Here is a 21503-nt window from a genome sequence, read left to right as displayed (position 1 = left end):
TTTCTTGTGCCACTACCTTAACCATGTTTAAGATAGCGGCACAAGAGGCGCACATTGTTTATGTGGATACCATTATCTACAAAAAAAATGGTGATAAAAACTATTTTTAAATATTATTCTAAATCTGTTCTCCGATACTAGCTGCAAATTCTTTTGCCCGTGGTTACCAATTGTTATACCAATGGTTTAAAAAAAAACTCTTGCAGAGTTATATTCCACTTTTAGTTTGATAAGACTGTTTGCACGTAAATTCAGTTTTATTATGCAATCAATGATTTGATTATATTTATCATTGAATACAGTCAATCATTTCATTATATTTATAAGTCAATGTAATCAACCATTTGAATATCGAAATAAATATTCGACTGTTCTGTCCTGAGCTTCGTTCTAAACGTTTTACAGTAAGATCCATCTCTCCAAATAAACAGGGTTCATCTTTCTTTTTTTCTCTAAACTTTGGTAATACCCATTATCTCATCTTTAAGAAAAAATCACAATGTGTGGCACAACATTTCATTTTAAAATCTTCCGATTTTACATTAAGTGTATCCTGAGATCTATCCGTATTGTAAGCTCCATCGTAGAAAGATTAGATTTATATTCAATTATCCAGAAAAGATAACAATTTTTTTTAAAAAAAATTTTTCAAGCTGCTGGTGTTCGGAGTATACGAAATTAAGACTGTGAAGCATCTTTGTTATGGCTGTTAATTGTGCTTTTTCCTCTGACTTTTTTTCTTCTTTTTTTCGGATTTGAAAATTGGAGATCCTTCAATGGCGTTTTCATAAAATGTGACTGACTGGATATTAAGGAGTGAGAGAAATGTTTAATTCTCTCTCTCTCTCTCTCTCTCTTCCGAACACATTGCGGAAGAGAAAAGAAATTGATCAGCACATTGCTTATCTATGAGCCGATTATAAAAATGTTTCTAGAAAGCAGCTTGTATGGTCTTATACACTGCTCAAACAAATTAATAAAACAGAAAATGTGCTGTATCTGGTGCAGTTCGCAATGAAGCAAGCTGAAATTTGGTATGGTTGTGTACAACAGAATACCAAAGAGATGAGCAGACAGCGAGAAACGCCGGACAGGTATAAGGTGCACTGCATATAGGTGATTCCTTTTTTAATAATTTTCTAAAAATTGATCTGAATTCTGAAAGAGGTACGTCGTCATCACCGACAGCTTGATGATGTCATGGCGTCACATAGGGTTTTCATGAGTTTCGAATTTCTACAAGCACAGTCAGAATCAAGTAAATTCTAGTATAAGATCCTGTCATTCTGATGTATGCTATATAAGTAATCGTAGGCAGAATATCAAATGTGACATTATTGAATTTTATACTCAAGAAAAACTAATGTGTCGCATTGATTACTTTACTTTTATAATTTCGTTTATAAGTCTGTCATCTGCACTGAAAAGTAAATTGTAAAAAAAGATGTAGTTCATTTGAATGTATGAATTACGTAATACCAAAACAAATATGGAGTTCATAGTTTAAAAGCAATCAAGAATAATGTATCTGGAATTTTGAGTCTATTATAACCTAATATGAAATCTTCTTGTATATATATACTCGTATATCATCATCACCATCATCACCCACAGCCATTGTCGATCCACTGCTGGATGAAGGTCTTTCTAAGATTACTTCAAAACTGTCTGTCCATGGCTCTCCTTTCCCATGTCGCTCCTGCAAATCTGATGATATCATCAATTCACCATGATTTAGGTCGGCGTCATGGTCGTTTTTCCTCTCATGGAATCCAATACAGTATTTCTTTTGTTGATCTTTGACCTTGTTTTCGAGCAATATGCCCAGGCCTTTACCACTTCAGATGTTTCACACTTTTTATGATGTAAGAGACTTTGGTTTGATTTCTTATTCACGTATTCCTTTTGCGATCCAGTCATGATACCAAGCATACTTCTTTCCATAACTAATTCTTAATAGTAGTTCTTAATTTTTGAATTTCCTTTGCATTTAGTGTAGATGTTCCATAGACATATGTCAGTATAGGAAGAATTCACTGGTTAAAACTTTTCTTTTTAAGAATAATGGTAGTTAGCGTTTGAGTATTGAATTTAATTTTCCAAATGCCTTCCACGCAAGCATCGTGCGTCTTTTAATTTCGCCCATGATATTTTGTTTCATTGATATTTGTTGCCCTAAGTATATGTAATGATCTACTTGTTTAATTTCATCATTACTGATTTTTGTTATTTCTGGTTGGACATAGCAATTGAACATAACTTAGGTCTTCTTTAGGTTTATCTTTAGTTCAGCTGTTTTGCTAGCAATTTGGAGTTCTTGGATACGAGTCTGTTATTCATGCGCAGTTGAAGTACAGATAACTATGTCATCGGCAAAGCGAAAATGGCTTCAATGTCTTCTATTTATCTTCAAACATTTCCTTTCCCAACCAAGAAGTTTGAATATTTCTTCTAAGCACGGTGTGAATAGTTTCGGAGATATTGTGTCACCGCAGCTTATACCTTTCTGTATTTCCACAGCAGAGATATTTCCATTGAAATTAATTGCTGCTGTGGCATTGTTGTATGCTGATTTGATAGTCCATGACTCCTCTACCTGTCGGTTTCGTAATGCTTTAAGTATTGCACAAGTTTTACTGAATCAAAGGCTTTATCATAATCAATAAAACCACAGCATAAAGGTAACTGATATTCATTACACCGTTCAATAATCTGTTGTACAACTTGAATATAGTCCATTGTACAAAAGCCACTTCGAAAGCCTGCCTGTTCTTTTGGTTATGCTAGGTCCATAGTCGTACATATCCTATGAGCTAAGCCTTTTGTGAACACTTTATTAACTACTGATAGTAGACTGATGGGTCGGTAGTTCGCCAAGTGTTCTACCTTACCTTTTTATGTAGCAAAATCTGGGTAGCCTCATTCCATGTTCTTGGTACATTATTTTTCTTCAGGCATGCAGTAAATAGTTTTGCTAAGAGTTTGTAGATCATTTCTCCACTTGCTTTTAGAAGCTATAACTCTACCCTCACCTGCAGCTTCTCCATTTTGCAAGCTTTGGATGCTCCACATAACTTCTGGTAGAATCTGTGGTACTTCAGCTTTTTCGTAGTTATCTTCTTCTTAATTTAATTGTTATCATCCTGATATAATACTGAGTAAATTCTTGAATTATTTTTTCTATAGCATATCTATCTCCGATTATGGTCCCATCTTGTTGTTTGACTGCAACTAACTGTTATTGCTGTCATCAATTGCTGTTTGGCAATTGATTTGATTGTGTGTTTTATTAATATACAATTGAGTTTTCTTAATTCTTCTGTGATACGTTTTCTGATCCTTTTGCACAATTCAGTGTATTCAATTTTATTCTGTAGGTTATTTGATTGTTTCATTTCTCTTCGTTTCTTTATCAGCTGTTTTGTTTCTTCAGAAATTTTGTCTTGTTTCTGTTCTGTGGTACCATCTATTTTAAGTGAGCATTGTAAAAGATTTTGGGTAATAATGTCATTACTTTCTGATAGATCAGCATTGTCTTCTATAATAAGATGTTTAAATATATTGTTTAGTTCATGTTGGAATATAACTTTTGTAATGTTGAATTTGTGTACACCTATGTATTGTGCATACATCTACAAATAGATGTATATACATTATATAGATATAGATGTATGTACATCTAATGTACATGTCTATATCTATCTATGTACATCTATGTATGTGTACATCACTTCCAATGTTGAAGGTGTTTATGACAGAGCAGTCTTGAAAGATATTTTTCTAATTGCTGAGATTAAAGTTCATTTCACTATTTTTTCAATTTGGATTTTTCCATGTCCACTTTCTTATGCTTGTTTTGTTTTCTTGAAAAATGAATTCGTGGTGTAGAGGTTTTCTTTTTCTGCAAATTCCATTAACCTTGCTCCTGTATCATCTCTCATGCCATATTCGAAATTTCCTATTGAGCTTTCATCTGATTGTTGTATACCAATTCTATTATTAAAGTTTCCCATTACAATTCCGAAATGTGTTCCTTTATTATAAAGTTTGGATACCTCTTAATAGAAGGCTTCCATTTCTTCATCAGTATGACTTATTGTTGGTGAATAGACTTGAATGATCTGAAGAGTGTGTCTTTTTGAGATCAGAATACTTGCTATTCGATCAGCATTCTGTCAAATTCTATTATGTTGTTCTTCAATTTTTTTGTTAATCATGAATCCAACGCCACTGATTCTCTCCTTATCTTGGCCTCTATAATATAGTATGTCTCCGTTTTTAATTGAAGAATTTCTTCACTCTTGCGTCTAATTCCACAGAGTCCGATGATGTCCTATTTTAGTCGCTTTAGCTTTTCGTTATTAGCCGTGCTTCACTGCTCAGATTCCTACAGTTTTCAGTTCCAAGGTCTAGTTTCCAATGGTAGCATGATCTGCTTTCCCGTGGATCCTTAACACCCTCCGCCTTCATGCCTAACTGCCTACTGCCGTAGAAAGTAATAATCTGGCATCCAAGAAATGAGGGCGATTTTATTTCTGTTTGATTCGTCTTGGAATATATATAAAAAATACAAGCAATATATAAAAGTATAAAACACACACAAAAAATATCCATTTTCTTATATACGTTATGTAATACGTTTTTTACTATTTCCTACATATTGCGATATTGCTCCGTTGAAGTGACTCGATTTAATAATAATAATAATAATAATAATAATAATAATAATAATAATAATAATAATAATAACAATAATAAAATGAATCAGTTGTTTCATGAATATCAGTATCTTTTTCACAGAACATTAAATATGCATTCATTCTGTGGGGAAAAAACGAACGCTTTGTTACTCATGTTTGCGCAATTTTAAAGTGCATTTCTTCACAGAGATTACGATTACAGTAAAAAGAAATACATGCCAAAATTATATTTCTTCATGAGCTTCCGTAGCCCAGTCGTTATATACGATTCCGTTTGGGCACAAACACCTGGGTTCGACCTCCGTCAGTGACTTGAGGAAATATATTTGGTCTCTTTCGACGAAAGGTGAGTTACCGGATCTCATACAGTGTTGGTGGCATGTTTTCATCCAGAAACTTTGGCTTTTCCGGTCGCGGAACAAGCAATCGGCCCCATAAACATACATGGGTGCACCAGAGGGTGACGAGCCGCTGTATTAATTCTTAGTAAGTCTATCATCAGGGAGGAAACTCAACCTAATAAGAGATGGATGAAAAGGATTGGATAGAACATTTCTCCGGAAAGTATACGTCTAGATTATGTACAAATGAAGGCAGATATCAGATTGTGTTGAATAAACATACCATTTGATACTTCGCAGATAAACGATCTCCTCTCTTGGCAGTTACTTGTTTCCCAAAAGCCATCGACTCTCATAACGACGCAGTTCAGTCCAAGTGCACTTTCTTTGGGCTCGTCCATACCCCAGTCGGTATAGAAAACTTTCCAACCTGATGCCCAAGAAAAGCGTTGATCTTTCTTCAAAAGAGCAATAAACAAACAAATAAATAAATAAATAAATATTTCTTACCACAGAAATAAATTTTAAGCCAGCAGGTTTTTCATGCAGAATAAATACATATTTTACCGTGTTACATATATATTACGTGTTATATATAAATACATATATATATATATATATATATATATATATATATATATATATATATATATATATATATATATATGTGTGTGTGTGTGTGTGTGTGTGTGCGTGCGTGCGTACGTGTGTGTAGAAAGTTTTTTATTTTTTTTAATTTTTTTACCTTGGGTATAATATACGTTAAAGATACCAAGCTATTTTAATCCTGGTTTTAATCTATTTCCCAAGTAAGCAAACAGACAAGTAAGTCAAGTTTGTGCCTGCAAGTAATGCAAGTCTCGGTGACCCGCAAGTAGTGCAAGTCTTCGTCAACTCATGATAAAGGTGGAATAAGCTCTGATCACTATTCTTAATATTTACCCTAAATGCAAAGCACATCTCCTTGAGGAGATGTATGATGCTATGCATTAAAGGCACCTTATGGTAACTTGTTTTGGTAAAATACTTATAAGCTCTGTATTACTTAAACCTTGGTATTTCAAAGCCTGGCGCCCACCGATGAGACCTCAATAAAGGTCGAAACTGGTCTGGATAGTGGCCCCCCCTGCCTTTAATGCACAGCATCATACATCTCCTCAAGGAGATGTGTTTTGCATTAAGGGTAAATATTAAGCATAGTGATCAGATCTTATTCCACCTTTATCATGAGTTGCCGAAGACTTATATATATATATATAAATAGTGCACACTATATATATATATAAGTAGTGCACACACTATATATATACATAATCCAATCCCCGATAAAATTTTGTAAGGAAATTGAAATCAGATGCATCTTGCTTTATATTATTTAATTAAAAATGTCATTCTCATGATTGGGTGCAGCGACTCCGTTTATTTCACTGTAGCTTCTTTATTTCTTATGAAGTAATTAGGCTTATAATTATAAGATATTTTCAGACAGCCGTGTAGAGCCTGGATTAATGCAGTTTTGCACTTTTCTATAAGCTGTTTTTGAATCGTTGTGGTTGAATACTACAGTTAATAGGATCCTTGTATGAGTTAAACAGGATTGGATAGAAAACTCATCCCTGTGGAATTCATAAGTTATCGGCTGGTGCTTGATGCTAAACGTATGAGGAAGATATAATTTTCAAGTACGTTCAAGTCATGACAGTTTATCCATTTCAATATGCGATCATCCATAAGATACTTTGCGATTAAGTGTAAATGTTTCGATTGCTTCTGATAATTCAATAAAGAGAGCCATTATGACATTCTTGCTAACCAAAGAAGAATTGATTAGGTCAGTGAAACCGTTCAATTTCCAGTGCTCTTAATTTTTTTCACATTTTTTTTCAGGAAGACAATATATTATTATTTAGAAACTAAAACACCGTTTTCTGAATGATAATAAAATGTTGTTTAGTAAAAATCATACGGCATGTTTTCATCCAGAAACATGGGATTTTTCGGTCCAGGAACAGGCAACTGGCCCCGTAAACACACAAGGGTGCACCACAGGATGTCGAGCCGGCTGTATTAATTCGTAGTAAGTCCATAATCAGGGAGGAAACTCAACGCCTCCTAAGAGATGTAATTATCAAATTTCTAGTTAACGTCATACTATTACTTCATGCCAGTCAAGAATTTCCTATTTTATTTTTAATCACTTTTGTAGCAGATTCTTCTTTAAGATAAATTTTATCTCAATTTATCCCTATTAGGTCTATGATTTAAAATTTAATCCAATTTTGTTTTTCCACTATTTCTTATGTCCCTTCCATTTTTATTTTAAATTCTTCGTATGTTTTTTCTAAATTTCGATAAAAAAAAGCTGACTTATATCCCAATTACTTTAATTTTTAATATTCTTTATCTCTTAATATTCTTCAGCGCACAGTACCGTATTTTAGAATTATTTATGTCCATGTTTTCCGCATATAAATGGAGAAATTGGTCTTTTCAAATGCGTCTGTAAATTAGACTAATGAAAAATGAAAAAATTAGACTAATAAAAACAGCTAAAACAAATATTTGCAATAATCTATTACTTCCTTCTGTGGACGTTCATCAAAAAATATGAAAATGTCAAATCTTGTAGAGAATATTTAGAAATACTATTTATCTGAAATTTATTTTATCATTTTTTTATTCCAGTAATACTTTTTTTTTCTGTATTGTATTGTATTCAGGTCCAGAAAACTTTCTTCATTGATGCACAGGTCTTGAGACGTCGTTTAAAGTACAGTTTTTCGCAAACACGTGAAATTCTAATATAATGGAAATAACGATTGCAAGACGCTGTAATCCTAATACCTGTAAAATCGTCCCGCTCATTTTTTAAATAATCTAATATACCTGATCAATAAACACTATTACTTTCCGCTAATGTTCATTTTTTTATTTTTTACCATCCAAGATTTGTGAATGTTACTAATATACATAATATTCTTCTTTAAACGTTCCTAAACTCCAAGGTTTACAATCTATAGCATCGGTTCCCAACCGGTGGTACGCGAACCCCGGGGGTACGTGCTGGGCCGTTCAGGGGTACACAAAAAATAATTACAAATGGCGGAAAAACAAGTAGAGAAAACAAAATGCAAACGTTAGTTATAGAACAATAAATGTTAAGTTTGAATCACCGCTAATGGAGACACTTCAAAACTAGCTAACATTAGCAAATGATGATGATTAGTGAGGTCATGTCCATAAACCCTCCCCCAAACCACTCTTTTACCATTACGCACAGTTTATGTATCACTTTTGTCACCATCCTCCTTTCCAGAACAATCGCGGGTTACTAAGAAATGACCTTTGCGATATGAACCTTCCACTGACTTCCATTTGCGACGTTTCTAGAACTTCTCCAAAAATATAAATACATCCCTATCCAGATTGTTTGATCAGCTCAGTTATTGACTGAGTATAAGTAAGTGCTTTGTCTTAAATTGTGATTCTTTTCAAGTAGTTTTTTTTTTCATTTATTTAATGTTTAATCTAGTTTCAGTTATTATTGTAAGTGATTTTTAAGTGTGTCAGTTATGCATCAATGGGTGAAAACAGGAACGGTTAAAAAACCAAAACTTGATGTGAATTATACCGGTCGCTAAGTAATTCTCAACACGTGTCTGCAGCTAGTACACCAATACCGGGAGATAGTAAAAAGGCGCGTGCCTCAGGTACTACACAGAAGAAAAGGAAATACTGTGAAGAGTATATTAAATATGGGTTTTCATTTGTAGGGGATAATGACTGTCCTAACCCTTCGTGTGTTGTGTGTGGGGAAGTATCTTCCAACGGTTGCATGAAACCCTCTCTACTCATGCGACATTTAGAAATTAAACATCCTATGTAACAAAGAAATACATTTTTCAGCGCTTAGAAAAGCGTTCAAATGTAACTTCATACATGACGTCAGGAAAGAAAGACAATGAGAATACAGTTGAGGCTTCCTACCATATTGCTTATCGCATAGCTAAATGTAGTAACAAACACACCATAGCCGAAGATTTAATTTTTACTTGTATTAATGATGCTGTTTTTTTGTATGTCTGGGGAAGAACATGTCTGCAAAATCGATACTATCTCTTTATCGAACAATACAGTGTCTCGAAGAATTCAGGATATGGCTGATGATGTTGAAGCTGCAGTAGTAGATAGAATTAAAAATCTAATAAATTCTTTTCCATCCAGGTCGATGAATGTTGCTGATTTATCTATTTAGCTCGTCATGGCGAGGTACATGTCAGAAAAGAAAATGAAAAGTGAAATGTTCATGAAAACCTGTTGCTTTGTTACCCGTTTACAGAGCGTATCACAGACGAAGACATTTTTAATGTGATCGATGGTTATTTCATTGAAAAGGACATTAGTTGGGCCAATTGTTGTGGTGGGTGCACTGAGAGACCAACTGTATGTCAAGTTTGTTATAGGCCTATGCGGCCGAGTTAAAGAAGTAGCTCCCCAAGTTCCATGGATTCACTGCTGCATTCATAGATAAACTCATGCATCCAAGCCTCTTCCTAATGAACTTTAAGACGTTCTTGATGAGGCTGTAAAAGTTGTGAATTTTATTAAGTCACAACCACGCAACTCTAGATTATTTAAAGAGCTGTGTGAAGAAATTAACAGCCTTCAAAGCACATTTATTTTGCATAAGGAGGTAAGGAGGCTGCCTCGTGGTAAAGTATTTACACGGCTCTTTGAACTTAGACATGAAGTCCGGCTTCTTTTTGAAGACCATCGTTTCCGTCTCGCTCCAAAGTTTCATGACAGTGATTGGCTTCAAAGTCTTGCATATTTACCAGATATTTTCTAGAAATAAACAAACTCAACTTGGGGCATCGAAACAGCTCTCTTCATTATATTCAAAGTAACCGACAAAATTGAGTCAATGATTAAAAAAGTGGACTTTTGGAAAGCGTATTGAAAGAGTTCAGCCTGAGGTTTTTGAAACTCTACACAACTTCTTATCTGAGAATGACTTGCACCTATCCCAAAACATGAAAGAGAATATCTCGCATGAAAAAACTCCCTACCTCCGTATGAGGCCAGCTGACTCATCGAAAAGTGTCTTTTTGTAATTACATCTCTCAACGTGAAAAAGAAAACAATTGGATTGTAGATCCCTTCAATGAAGAATTCTTCAAAGAAGCTAAAATATCAATCAATGAAAAGGAGCAGTTAATGGAACTTTCAACCGATTCTTCTTTAATTTCTGATTTTAAAAGAAAGCAGCTTATTATCTTCTGAGTAGATGTCAGTGAGGAGTACGAACAGCTCAGTGAGAACGCACTCAAATACCTCTTGCCATTTACTAATACTGAACTACTGGAGAGAGCTTTTTCTTCTTACACATTCATAAAATATAAGTACCGCAACAAGATTAATGCAAGTCTGGATTTAAGACTGTGTCTTGCATCTCTTGAGCCTGATTTCAAGAAACTAAGCGCATCAAAGCAAGCACAACGCTATCACCAACAATGTCTCAATCGGCTAGTGATCTGTATACCAATTATTACAGACTTTTCAGATTACGCAAATAAATGTTATTAATAATAATAAATCAAAAGTTTGTTAAATGCTTGATCATCATTATCAATATTTAACATGATGCTATACTTATTTCTGTGTTACGAATATTGTAATATTGTAAAATTAAATCTGTGGTTTGCACTTTTAGTGTAGTAATTTTCCTTTCCCAACTCATTACCTCATTTCCACTATTTTACATTAACATAGGCACTGAACAAAAGTTATTTTAAAAACAAGGTACCCCTTTTAAACCCATTTCTACAATTTGTAGAAATGGGTTTAAAAGGGGTACCCAAGTGGAAAAACGTTAGGAACCACTGATCTATAGGAAATAAAAAAGCTTCCGTAATCTACAAGAGAAACAAATCGAATCTTCTTCTTGTAATTACTTTCCATCCTCTTTTACCTTGCGGTGTCCAGGATTTTTCTACATTTATTCAGTATCGTATCGACGAAAACGTGATTAGCCCTATGCGTCCTATATCTGTAGATGCGTGTGTTCACTGGATGGTTTGCCTGTTCTGGCGGAAAAAAACCCGAGATCCCGGATGAAAAAATTCCCTACATTCGTATGAGGCCAGCTAACTCACATTTAGTTTAAAGAGACCAGATAAAGGTTTCTCACGTCACTGACAGGTATCGAACCTAGGTCTTTCTGACCAAAAAGGTTTCGTCTATACTGACTGAGATACGGATACTCTACAAATCGAAGCATAAACTATAAATGTTTCGTGCCTTACCAACATGAAACTGTACATGAATTTCATAATCTTAATTCGCCAGACTTATACTCATGAACTATGCGTTGTCAAGCGTTGTTGTTGAAATAGGGAAGTGATAATATAATTGATGTAGATCATCTCTTGAAAATTGAAACTAACTAAAAAAGGATACTTGTCTATATGAAAATTATTGCATTTTCGAACGAACATGCTCCAAGTGCATATATTGCATTGAAGTACAACATTTTAATTAAAGCATTTAATGTAGAAAGAAGTATTTAAGTAAACAAAAATTAAATACCATTTTAATTTCATCAATTTTCGCTTAGTGAAATATGCTTTGGGTCAGCCTAGGCTGAATGTTAAACCATCGGATATTATATGATCACTAAACAAAAATAAATAGGATACTTAGATTAATAATACAACTATTATTTGCATAATCTTAAATCAGAGAAATGGCGGATATATTATTCTACATCTAATAAAAGCATGAAGTACAACATTACCGTATTCAAAAAATTAAATTCAATAATTTCATAGGATGAAAATGTTCATGAGATAAATGCGTAGCCCTCTCAAAGATAAAACGTATGCCATCGACAAAATTTAATTAAAACTCCAAGTTAGAACTAACATATGGAGAAGTAACCACACATTTTCGTTATTAACTGACTAATAATTCTACGCAAATTAGCATTCAAGTTAACTGAGAAAATAAATTTTTAAATTTTATTTTGAATTTTAAATCCTCATCCTTATTGCAATTAATAATAATTTTTAAAAGCAGGGAAAATACGGGAAGAGAAGGAATAATATCATAAAACAGCTGAAATTTCGGATCCTGAGCGGGTGTAAAATCGTACTATTGTAACTGTGATGTCACAATATAAAAAATATTAATTTTTCAAGCACAGACAAGAATTAGCAATCGTACCTGCGGAAAATCTCAATGTTCGCAAACTCCAATTTGTGTTCCTGGATCTCATTTGAATTTGTATCCCAGAACAAAATACTTCGCATTAATTGAAGTTTGATGTGTGACAAAATTATTCTAAATATTTTACGTATGTTACGAAACCGAACATATGCTCAATATATATGTTCGTTTCTTCATGCTCAATCAACTTACATCTTTCTTGAGCCCAATCCACACAGGAGAAGTAAAGTTGTCATAAATTGCATTGACTTTGACTAACAGATGCTGGTGGAGTTCTCGGATAGTTACAAGATGACCACCAAACTGATTACAAAATTTTTCTGCTTCATTCCAAGTTTTCTTCTGCTCAGAAAGAAAAACATTTTGGTAGCATGTAGATTCCAAACGGCGCCAATCTTTGAGTTTGCTACATCGACTGGTGTCATAAGGTGGAGTCGAAAGTGTGGGATCTGTAAAGAGAAATAAAATAGAATGATTAATAATTGCAATCACATTTCAGTTGAATTCAGTTCTTCACTTTGTGCTTCACAGAATACTGGAGCACATGTTAAACAGGTACTTTATCATCACCAACGGTAAAAAGAAGAAGAAGAGCATAATTACAGCAATTAAACATCACATTATGCCTTATTGGCAGAGTGAATGGATGGCTGATCTTGATGATGGTTTCAAATCCTTCGTGGTCAGTAATATTAGCGGTTGTCTTTAGGTGGGAGTTCAATTTCATCATTTGGTGAAATATCACTGCCCGGTTTATTGGCGGTCCGAGGTGGCTTGAGAAGTTCGATCGTTTCAAGAGCACGGTATCTGGATTATATAATAAAATACGATGGATAAGAACTTTTAAAAAATTAAAAATCTAATAATGATAATCATCTGATTTCAGATGTAATTGCTTGCTCAAATTTGTATACATAAGCTAATCATTTTTATACATAAGAACACTAAATTACAAGTAAGTGTTAATAGTTTTGAAGGACAATTATAATCAGCATCTGGTCTGGTCTTTCAGAATTTGCAGTGCTTTATGACCTAATTTTACCTTTAGTGTACTACAACATCAGCCTTTCATTCATTGTGTGGTTGCTGAAGATTCCATGATCGCACAGACCTAGTTTCTAAATACTCGCATTCTAAGGTTATCACACTTCATCCAGGAAACGCTTCCATCCATCCTCTGTATAATCATATTTAGAAGCTCATATGCGCGATGGTAGCAAGTTCTCATTCTCTATTCTTGCACTTGTCTTTATTTGTGAACTTCAAAATTATTCCTTTTCGTAACCTCAGATTTGATAATTTAGTAAATATAACATGCATTGACATGATACTGCAGAAGAACCTTTTACTTTCATAAAACAGTGGATAGCCTCCAACAGATTTCGAGAAACAACTGAGTATCTGATGCAATAATAAATATTATTAAGAGACCAATAGAATTTGTAAGACTAGTCGAATTTAGAAATCAGATTATGCATATAATGGCATTCTGTTCTGAAGTACGAGCGCATGCATAGAACACTAAATAGAGGTGTACCGAAAGATAATTCCTCAGGTCACTTACGAGTAAAGACATGAACCACTGAATACGTGCTAGTAAATATTTCTGTAATATTTTAATTCTTTGAATGCAAAAAATTAAACTAACATTAGATACGTTCACTTAACCTTAAATTATGATGGAGTTTTCTCTTGGAAAATTAGTGTTTTGTATTCTACTAGTGTAGATAGACTTTACTGTTTTTAGTATTTAATAACATATTTTTATTAAGATATTTCAATAATAAATATGTTTAAAATGGCGCCAAAAACGCACTAGAAACATAATGCTAGGAAGAGGAGCGCAGTCAAGAATAAGAAGGACAGCCCGCTAACGAGGTCATTGGAATAGAGGAGAAGGTTCATGAAAATGAGTTAACCTCCAAAATAGCAAAATTAAAGCAGATTATCAGAGACGACGCGGAAATTTCAAAAGGTCGAGAGGAGTTTAAATGAACAGAGGGATAAAAAGAAAATTAAACAGGAAAATAAGAAACACCAAAGCAAGGAAACAGGTAAGTGACGTTGTTAGTAAAAAGAAAGAAGTTATTTGGTATGGTGATTCTATAATAAAACATACTATGGAAGAGCAAGTTATGACATCGAGTTTTCCTGGAGCGAAAATTAAGAATATAAAGGAAGCAATTCAAAAACAGAAAAGAAAAGTAAACGAAATTGTAGCAGGTTGTAGTTCAGTGTGATAGAGGACATGAAAGGGTTGTTAGAAGAGGCAAGAATGAAGAGTGAGAAAGTGAATATTGTCAGTATTTTACCTCGCTATGATAAAATGAATTAAAAAGAAAGGCTATGGTGGCAAACAATTCGATGCGTAGGAATGGATGCGCTTTTTTGGATGTGTGGCGTGAGTTTGAGGAAAGACTGGATTGTGTATAAGAGGTACAGCCTACCTGAATGAGTTTGGTATCAGGAGTCTAGAAAAACTAATAACTGGTATGAGACCTAAAACAGAAAGTCAGACAAACTAACTTATTAAGGGAGATATTATGTGAATGTGAGAGTAAGAGCAACCATGTTATATAATTGTGGGAATGCGCTTTGTCATGGAAATGATGACGAGAAGGGAACGATTTCGGCTTTGCGTTCGTCCGGTTCTGACCCATAATATGTGTGCAAAGATGCCTATATGCGTAAGACATTAAAGAAGAATAAAGATCTGCAGGTTGTCCAACTATTTCAGGCAGACTGAAGACAAGACCATGCAAAGGAATAAACATGTACATTATTATGTCTGTACAAGAATGCTAGGAGTATCAGGAACAAAGTGATAGAGTTTGTTGCCTTAGTCAATATGTTGCGACCTCAGATTGGAGATATTGGTGAAAGCTAGCTATTAGCATCAGACCTACTAACTGGTAGCGAATGTCAAGGGTACAGTATTTTTAGGAAAGATAGAGAGGACAGCAGAGGAAGGGGGGGGGGCTGCTGCTAATGATATCGGATGACTTGAATCCAGTTAGAGATGAGACCAATGATTTTAGTACTACTAACAATATTTGATGGGACAGGGAGGTGGAAGCCATCTGGTGTGAGGTGTAATCTAACAAAATCAATTATATAGTGGGGTGTTGTTACTGACCTGGTGGATCGGTTGATAGTGATGAAGAAATTCATCACCAAATAGAAAAGATGAACAGGAAAGGAGTGATCATAATGTTAGGGCATAATCATACACAGTAATTATAATCATTTACACAATACTTATATATGGCGATATTAGAATGTGTCCCGAGAGTTCGAAGAATAAATAATTTAGGAATCAAAGGGATGTGTAATTTTATTTAGCAAGAGATTCGCAAGAAAAGGGCGATGCGGAAGGAATTCGATGTGCATAAGGATGACACCCGTTATGAACGTTATAAGCAGCATGCTAGAATAGTCACAACTGTTGTACGGAAAGCAAAGTCTCAGGATGAAAAAAAAACAGGCTCTGTGTGCTAAAACAACTGAGAATAATTATATCGAAATGCTCGCAGTAAAAGAAAAAAATGAATATGAAAGAATAAGTCTTCTAAATGCAGATGGCATGAGGGTTACAGATGCAGAAGAGATTGTTCAGTTAATGAGTACCCATTTTGTTAAACGCTAACAAACTGGTGTACAACACTAAGCTCACTGTTACTTCTTCACTAGATGAAGAAACACAGTTGAATGTGAACGAGATATTATAGCTGTTGCACAAATTGAATAAAAATTCAGCAATAGGGAATGATCGGATATCAGCACATGTGCTAAAAGAGTATTGAGCTGAACTGGCCATTCTTTTTTAACCAGGTTGTTTAATATATGTCTCAGAACAGGGAAGACTCATAAAGAACGGAAGGAATGTAGATGCCTTTGTAATTGAATGTAATTCCATTGCACAGAGGTGGTGCAAAGATTAATGTATCCAAATATCAACCAATTAGTTTCTAAGGAGTGGTGGTGGTGGTGAAGATTTTGGAAAAATTGGTTAGGGCTCCCATTCTGAAATGGGTTGACAGTGAATCTCCAATTTGCTATGAACAAAATGGGTTTAAGAAGGGAAGGTTATCTTTTAGCAACTTGCTCACAGTCCATTATAATGTTACCATTGAACTAGACAACTGGAATGGATACAATATGTTACTTTTCGATTTTGGTAAGGCTTCTGATAGAATACAACATGGTAGACTGTTGCATAAATTGAAGAAAATGGGTTTGGGTTATATAATATTAGCAAGGATAAGAGGATGGCTGATTGACGGATATCAAAAGTGGTACACAGGGTTATGTGACTCTGCAAGATTTAAGGTAACAAGATTTGTAGCAGTGCTTGGTCTACTGATATTCAATCTGTGCATTAATATTAATGATATTGGGAAGGATTTGACAAGCGACATTATTATTATTATTATTATTATTATTATTATTATTATTATTATTATTATTATTATTATTACCTAACACCTACAGGGAGTTCAAGGACTCATCGAGGGAGTCCACGTACTGTACAGCTCTCTGTCTCAACTACTCAAAGCCACAAACAAACGCAACTACACAAACACCATCTACAACACACCGCCACCACCACCACCACTAGTATTTTCACAGACTATCAAAAACATCTGTGCCCACGGCGGGATTAAAACCCTCAGCCTTTTGGCTGGAGAGCGGATACACTAACCACTCTGCCAGCAATGTCGGCAAATAGCTATTTGCTGATGATGCAAAGATAGGTAGGACAATCAGAAATGCTGCGGATCTGAAGTTCTTGCAGAATGATTTCAATATACTGGAATTGTTGGCATGGGAAAATGGATGTCAGTTCAATATTAGTAAATGTAAAGTCATTCCCCTCGGCGTATTAGATATCCAATGTCGTAATATATTGGTGGGATTAGACTAGTAGAAACTAATGAGACTATGGATCTTGGAGTGTTAATAGATAGGAAGTTGAAGTTCAGGGCGATGGGGCAAAGTTTCAAATACGACTCAAAAGATAATTGCAATGCGGAAACGAACGATCGCATTTAAAGATAAGGATGTCATTTGGCCTCTTTACAAGGCCTTGATAAGACCTCACTTGGACTAACTATTGTGCGCAATTTGGTCTCCTGGTTTCCATTGTGATTGTGATATATTGGAGAGCGAGAATGCAAAGGAGAGTGTTAATAATTATATCATGATTGTAGAATGCAGATTATGAAGTCAGATCTAGAATTTGTAGGCACTAACAAACAAACAAGCGAAAAGGAGTGATATGATTGAGACTTACAAACTTCTGAAAGGATCATACAGGATTTCAATTGATAAAATTTTTCAATTTATGGAGGGTGTTGAAAAGACAATAAGGCATCCTTGGAAGATGAGAATGAAGGCCGCTAAGAAGAGGGGGTGGGTGATGTCTAGATTTTTCTCTCAGAGGGTGGTGCGTGATTGGAATGGATATTGGAGTGCAAGCAGTGTGAATGAATTTAAGAATAAGTAGGATAGCTGGTATATGTTATTATTATTATTATTATTATTATTATTATTGTTATTATTATTATTATTATTAATAAGAATAAGAATAATAAACCAACGTGAAAATCAAGAATTGCGAAAAGAAGTAAACACACTCATATGTCAAATGGAACATATGCTAGAAAAAGAAAGAAAAAAAGAACTTCAAATTGAGGGAATAACGTTAGAAAATACAGCAGACCTAAGCAACATAATGCAACTGATCGGCAGAAAAATTGGAATTTAAATCGCAACCACAGATATCATCCATATCAACCGAAGCCAACAAAAAATAAAGAAAGACCGCCACCAATCATCGCTCGTTTTACCAACAGAAATCTGAGAGACTCCATTCTTATAGCAAGCAAGAAAACAAGGCCGACAACAACGATCCTAACTAATAAGAAACTCCCAATACCAATCTATATGACAGAACACTGGACTCCATACTTCAAAAATCTTCTATACCAAGCAAGGAAGACAATAACAGAGAAAAACTACAAGTTCCTGTGGACAAAGAATTCCCAGATATTTTTGAGAAAGAATGAAAACACTCGAGTATACATAATTACAAGTGAATCCGACTTACACAGCCTACCAATATAAAACACTAACTTTTTACATCCTTAAGAATAAGATGAGAACTCATTTAAATACTGTATAATGGAGATCTCAAACATTGGCGAGCATATCCAGTCAGACAACATAAAACTCAAGGTCTTTGACTTTTTGAAGAAATGGTCAGACAACATTTCCATCAACACCAACTTCACTATCATACACACAAACATAAGAAGTATAAAAAAACACTGGCTTACATTGATAACACAGTTCAATTATACCATTATAAACATAGATGCGCTAATACTGACCGAAGTTACAATAAACGTCACAGAAATTTACGCATACAACATAAATAATTATCAAACCTACAACTTATGTAGACCAAACAAAAGAGGATGTGGCATTTTGGCATTTATCAAAAAAAATACAATGTGACAGAAAAACAAACTCACTTCGAACATGCGGAAACACTAATTTTGGAAATCACAAATGGCTACAACAGTATCAAATACACAATAAACACAATATACAGACCCTCAGATAATAATCCACTCAGTTTTCTTCACGAGTTAGAAACATGGCTAAGCGGCATCGAACCGCTTAAAACACACATGCTCATCCTAATAGGAGACATTAACATACATACTCTTGACCACGCTTCTTCAACCTCTAACACATATCTTGATATACTAAGTCAATACAATATAAACCTACTATTAACTCGCCAACAAGAGAAGAAATACTCAATAACTCACTAACACAATCATGCGTTGATCATATCAACATACGGACTCCCATCCATACATATACATCATCAGTCATTAACGTAAAATTTGCCGATCACTACTTTGTCTCAACTTCGTTTTATTACGTTTCCTACCACCCTCCCACCACCACAAAAGTCGACAACACACGATCATACTAAAGAGCATTGTCAATAACCAAGTAAAAAATACAGACTGGAATTCCCTACTTAAAATAAACGATCCTGTAACATTATACGAGAATTTTCAAATAAAGTTCACAGAAATATACAAAAAAACAACAAAACCTACACAAACGAGGTGACAAACAAACAACAATCCACGGATAAATGACGACATACTAAATACTATTACTGTAAAAGAAAATCTATGGAAAAAGCTTAAAAGTCACCCAGTAATACACATTTACAAACTTTATACAAAAACACAAGAAACAAACTAACAACAAAAATTCGTAGGGCAAAAAGATGCTACTACTTCCAAAAATTCATGGAATATAACGACAACATTAAGAAAACATGGACTACACTCAGCGAATTAATAACCCGAAAAAAGAAAACTTCAGCACAAGATTTTATTGCAAAAAGCTTCGGTCAGGACACAAACCAAGAGGAACTAGCAGACTCATTCAACCATGCTTTCACAAACAACATCACACAACTCAAAATAAAGATAAACTACCAACGATCAACAAAAAATTACTGACACAAAGTCAACAATAAACGATGTGTTTTCCACCCATAACAAAACAGGAACTGAAAGAAGCAATCCTACAACTAAAACCAAAGAAAACTCCAGGAATAGACAAAATAGGACTCACAGACTTTATAACACACTTTGTACAAATAAATCCAATATTTTGAAACTCCTGAACATAATATTCGACACAGGCATTATTCCACTACAACTAAAAATTGCAGTAATTACGCCAATATACAAACACGGCAAACGAAATGATACTCAGAACTACAGACCAATAGCTACACTACCAGTCATCTCAAAAATTCTAGAAAAAATAACAGACACCAGACTACAGAACTATTTACAGAAGTACAACATCATCTCTCAATACCACTACGGCTTTCAGAAAACAAAAAGCACCATTACTTTATTAGAAGACATCGCCGACACAATAAATAAGCTCTTGACAAAAACAAGTACGCCGTCCTTAAACTACTGAACTTAACCAAAGCATTTGACACACTTGAACAAGACATACTACTCACCAAACTATACTCACTAGGTATAATAGGAACACTGCATACATGGTTCAAGACCTACCTCTCAAACAGAACACAAGTAACAAAAATTGGCACATGTCACAGTCGGAGTATACAAGTAAAACATGGTGTACTTCAAGGTGCCGTATTATCAACCAATCTGTTCAGCATATACATTAACGATGTTCATAGCATGCTATAAGAAGTCAAATATTTCAATACGTAGATGACACTGCACTACTAGCAATCCACATAGACTTTAACACAACTCTCTGCAAAACACAAAAAGACCTAAACGAAATAACAACATACTTCCACTAAAACGCAATTCTAATCAACGGCACCAATCTTCATCATTCCATCCAGAGGAATGATGAAGTTACTTCGTTGTCCCGGAGGCCAATCAACCAATTCAATCAATCATTACCAAGTTATTGATAATCAGACTAGTGAGAACATCTAGACAATGTTTGGTTAAAAGAACAAATGTAAAATATGGAAACCAGAATAAGATAAGTTTCTTATATAGAAAGAGGTTTAATTCTTTTAATTAATCTTTAACTTGCAAGTATCTGTTATTCACAATTGTAATGTGTTATAAATATTATATATATATATATAATTATTACAGCATCTATGCAATTTATTTGAAACAAAAAATTATTATTATTATTATTATTATTATTATTATTATTATTATTATCATCATAAAGAGGACGCTGTGTAGGCATACGATCGGTCGCACGGTGATATCGCTGCTCCAGTTTTTTATAGTTTTAAAGTGGTTCCAACTCCTGTTTTAAGTTGAAAGTGCTCCCAAGTAACCCTACTTATCACGCCGAAGACAGTGATATAAAATTCAACGAGATCGGCTAAGAAGAAACCAAATTTTGAAGTGTTGAAAAGGGAACAGAGAGGACCGTGGTCAACAACCAGCGAAGAACAAAGGACGCCGTTATCTTTATAATCACGCCTCACTGCCTAAGGAAAGAAAGGTGAGTCATGAAGTGTATCAAATGCCTGGAGGAGTTATAGTCCAACAGAAATAATATAACTTGTACGAAATGCAGTAGGATTCTACACTTAACATGTGCCATCTTTTGAGAAACAACCGGGCAACATAAATATGAACCCGATCTGCATGAGGAACAAAGAAACGCACGTAAG

The 21503-nt window shown here is 34.4% G+C and overlaps 1 protein-coding gene across 2 annotated transcripts in view; it reads right to left on the bottom strand.

Annotated features, from left to right (window-relative positions):
* The window catches only part of LOC150110330 (macrophage mannose receptor 1-like), a 123913-nt gene that overhangs the window by 34631 nt on the left and 67779 nt on the right, over positions 1 to 21503 (bottom strand). For both annotated transcript variants that reach the window (XM_090392943.1, XM_090392939.1), the window contains 2 exons: positions 12461 to 12717; positions 5325 to 5499 (listed from right to left, as the gene is read on the bottom strand). In XM_090392943.1, the coding sequence (XP_090249069.1) occupies positions 5325 to 5499; positions 12461 to 12717 (432 nt within the window). The remainder of the gene's footprint in view (positions 1 to 5324; positions 5500 to 12460; positions 12718 to 21503) is intronic.

This window comes from Typopeltis vanoorti, chromosome 1 (assembly GCF_054136105.1).
Source record: "Typopeltis vanoorti isolate ZY-2024b chromosome 1, IOZ_Tvanoo_1.0, whole genome shotgun sequence".
Taxonomy (NCBI): Eukaryota; Metazoa; Arthropoda; class Arachnida; order Uropygi; family Thelyphonidae; genus Typopeltis; species Typopeltis vanoorti.
Note: the sequence above shows the minus strand (reverse complement) of the source record. Positions and strands in the feature narration are given on the sequence as shown.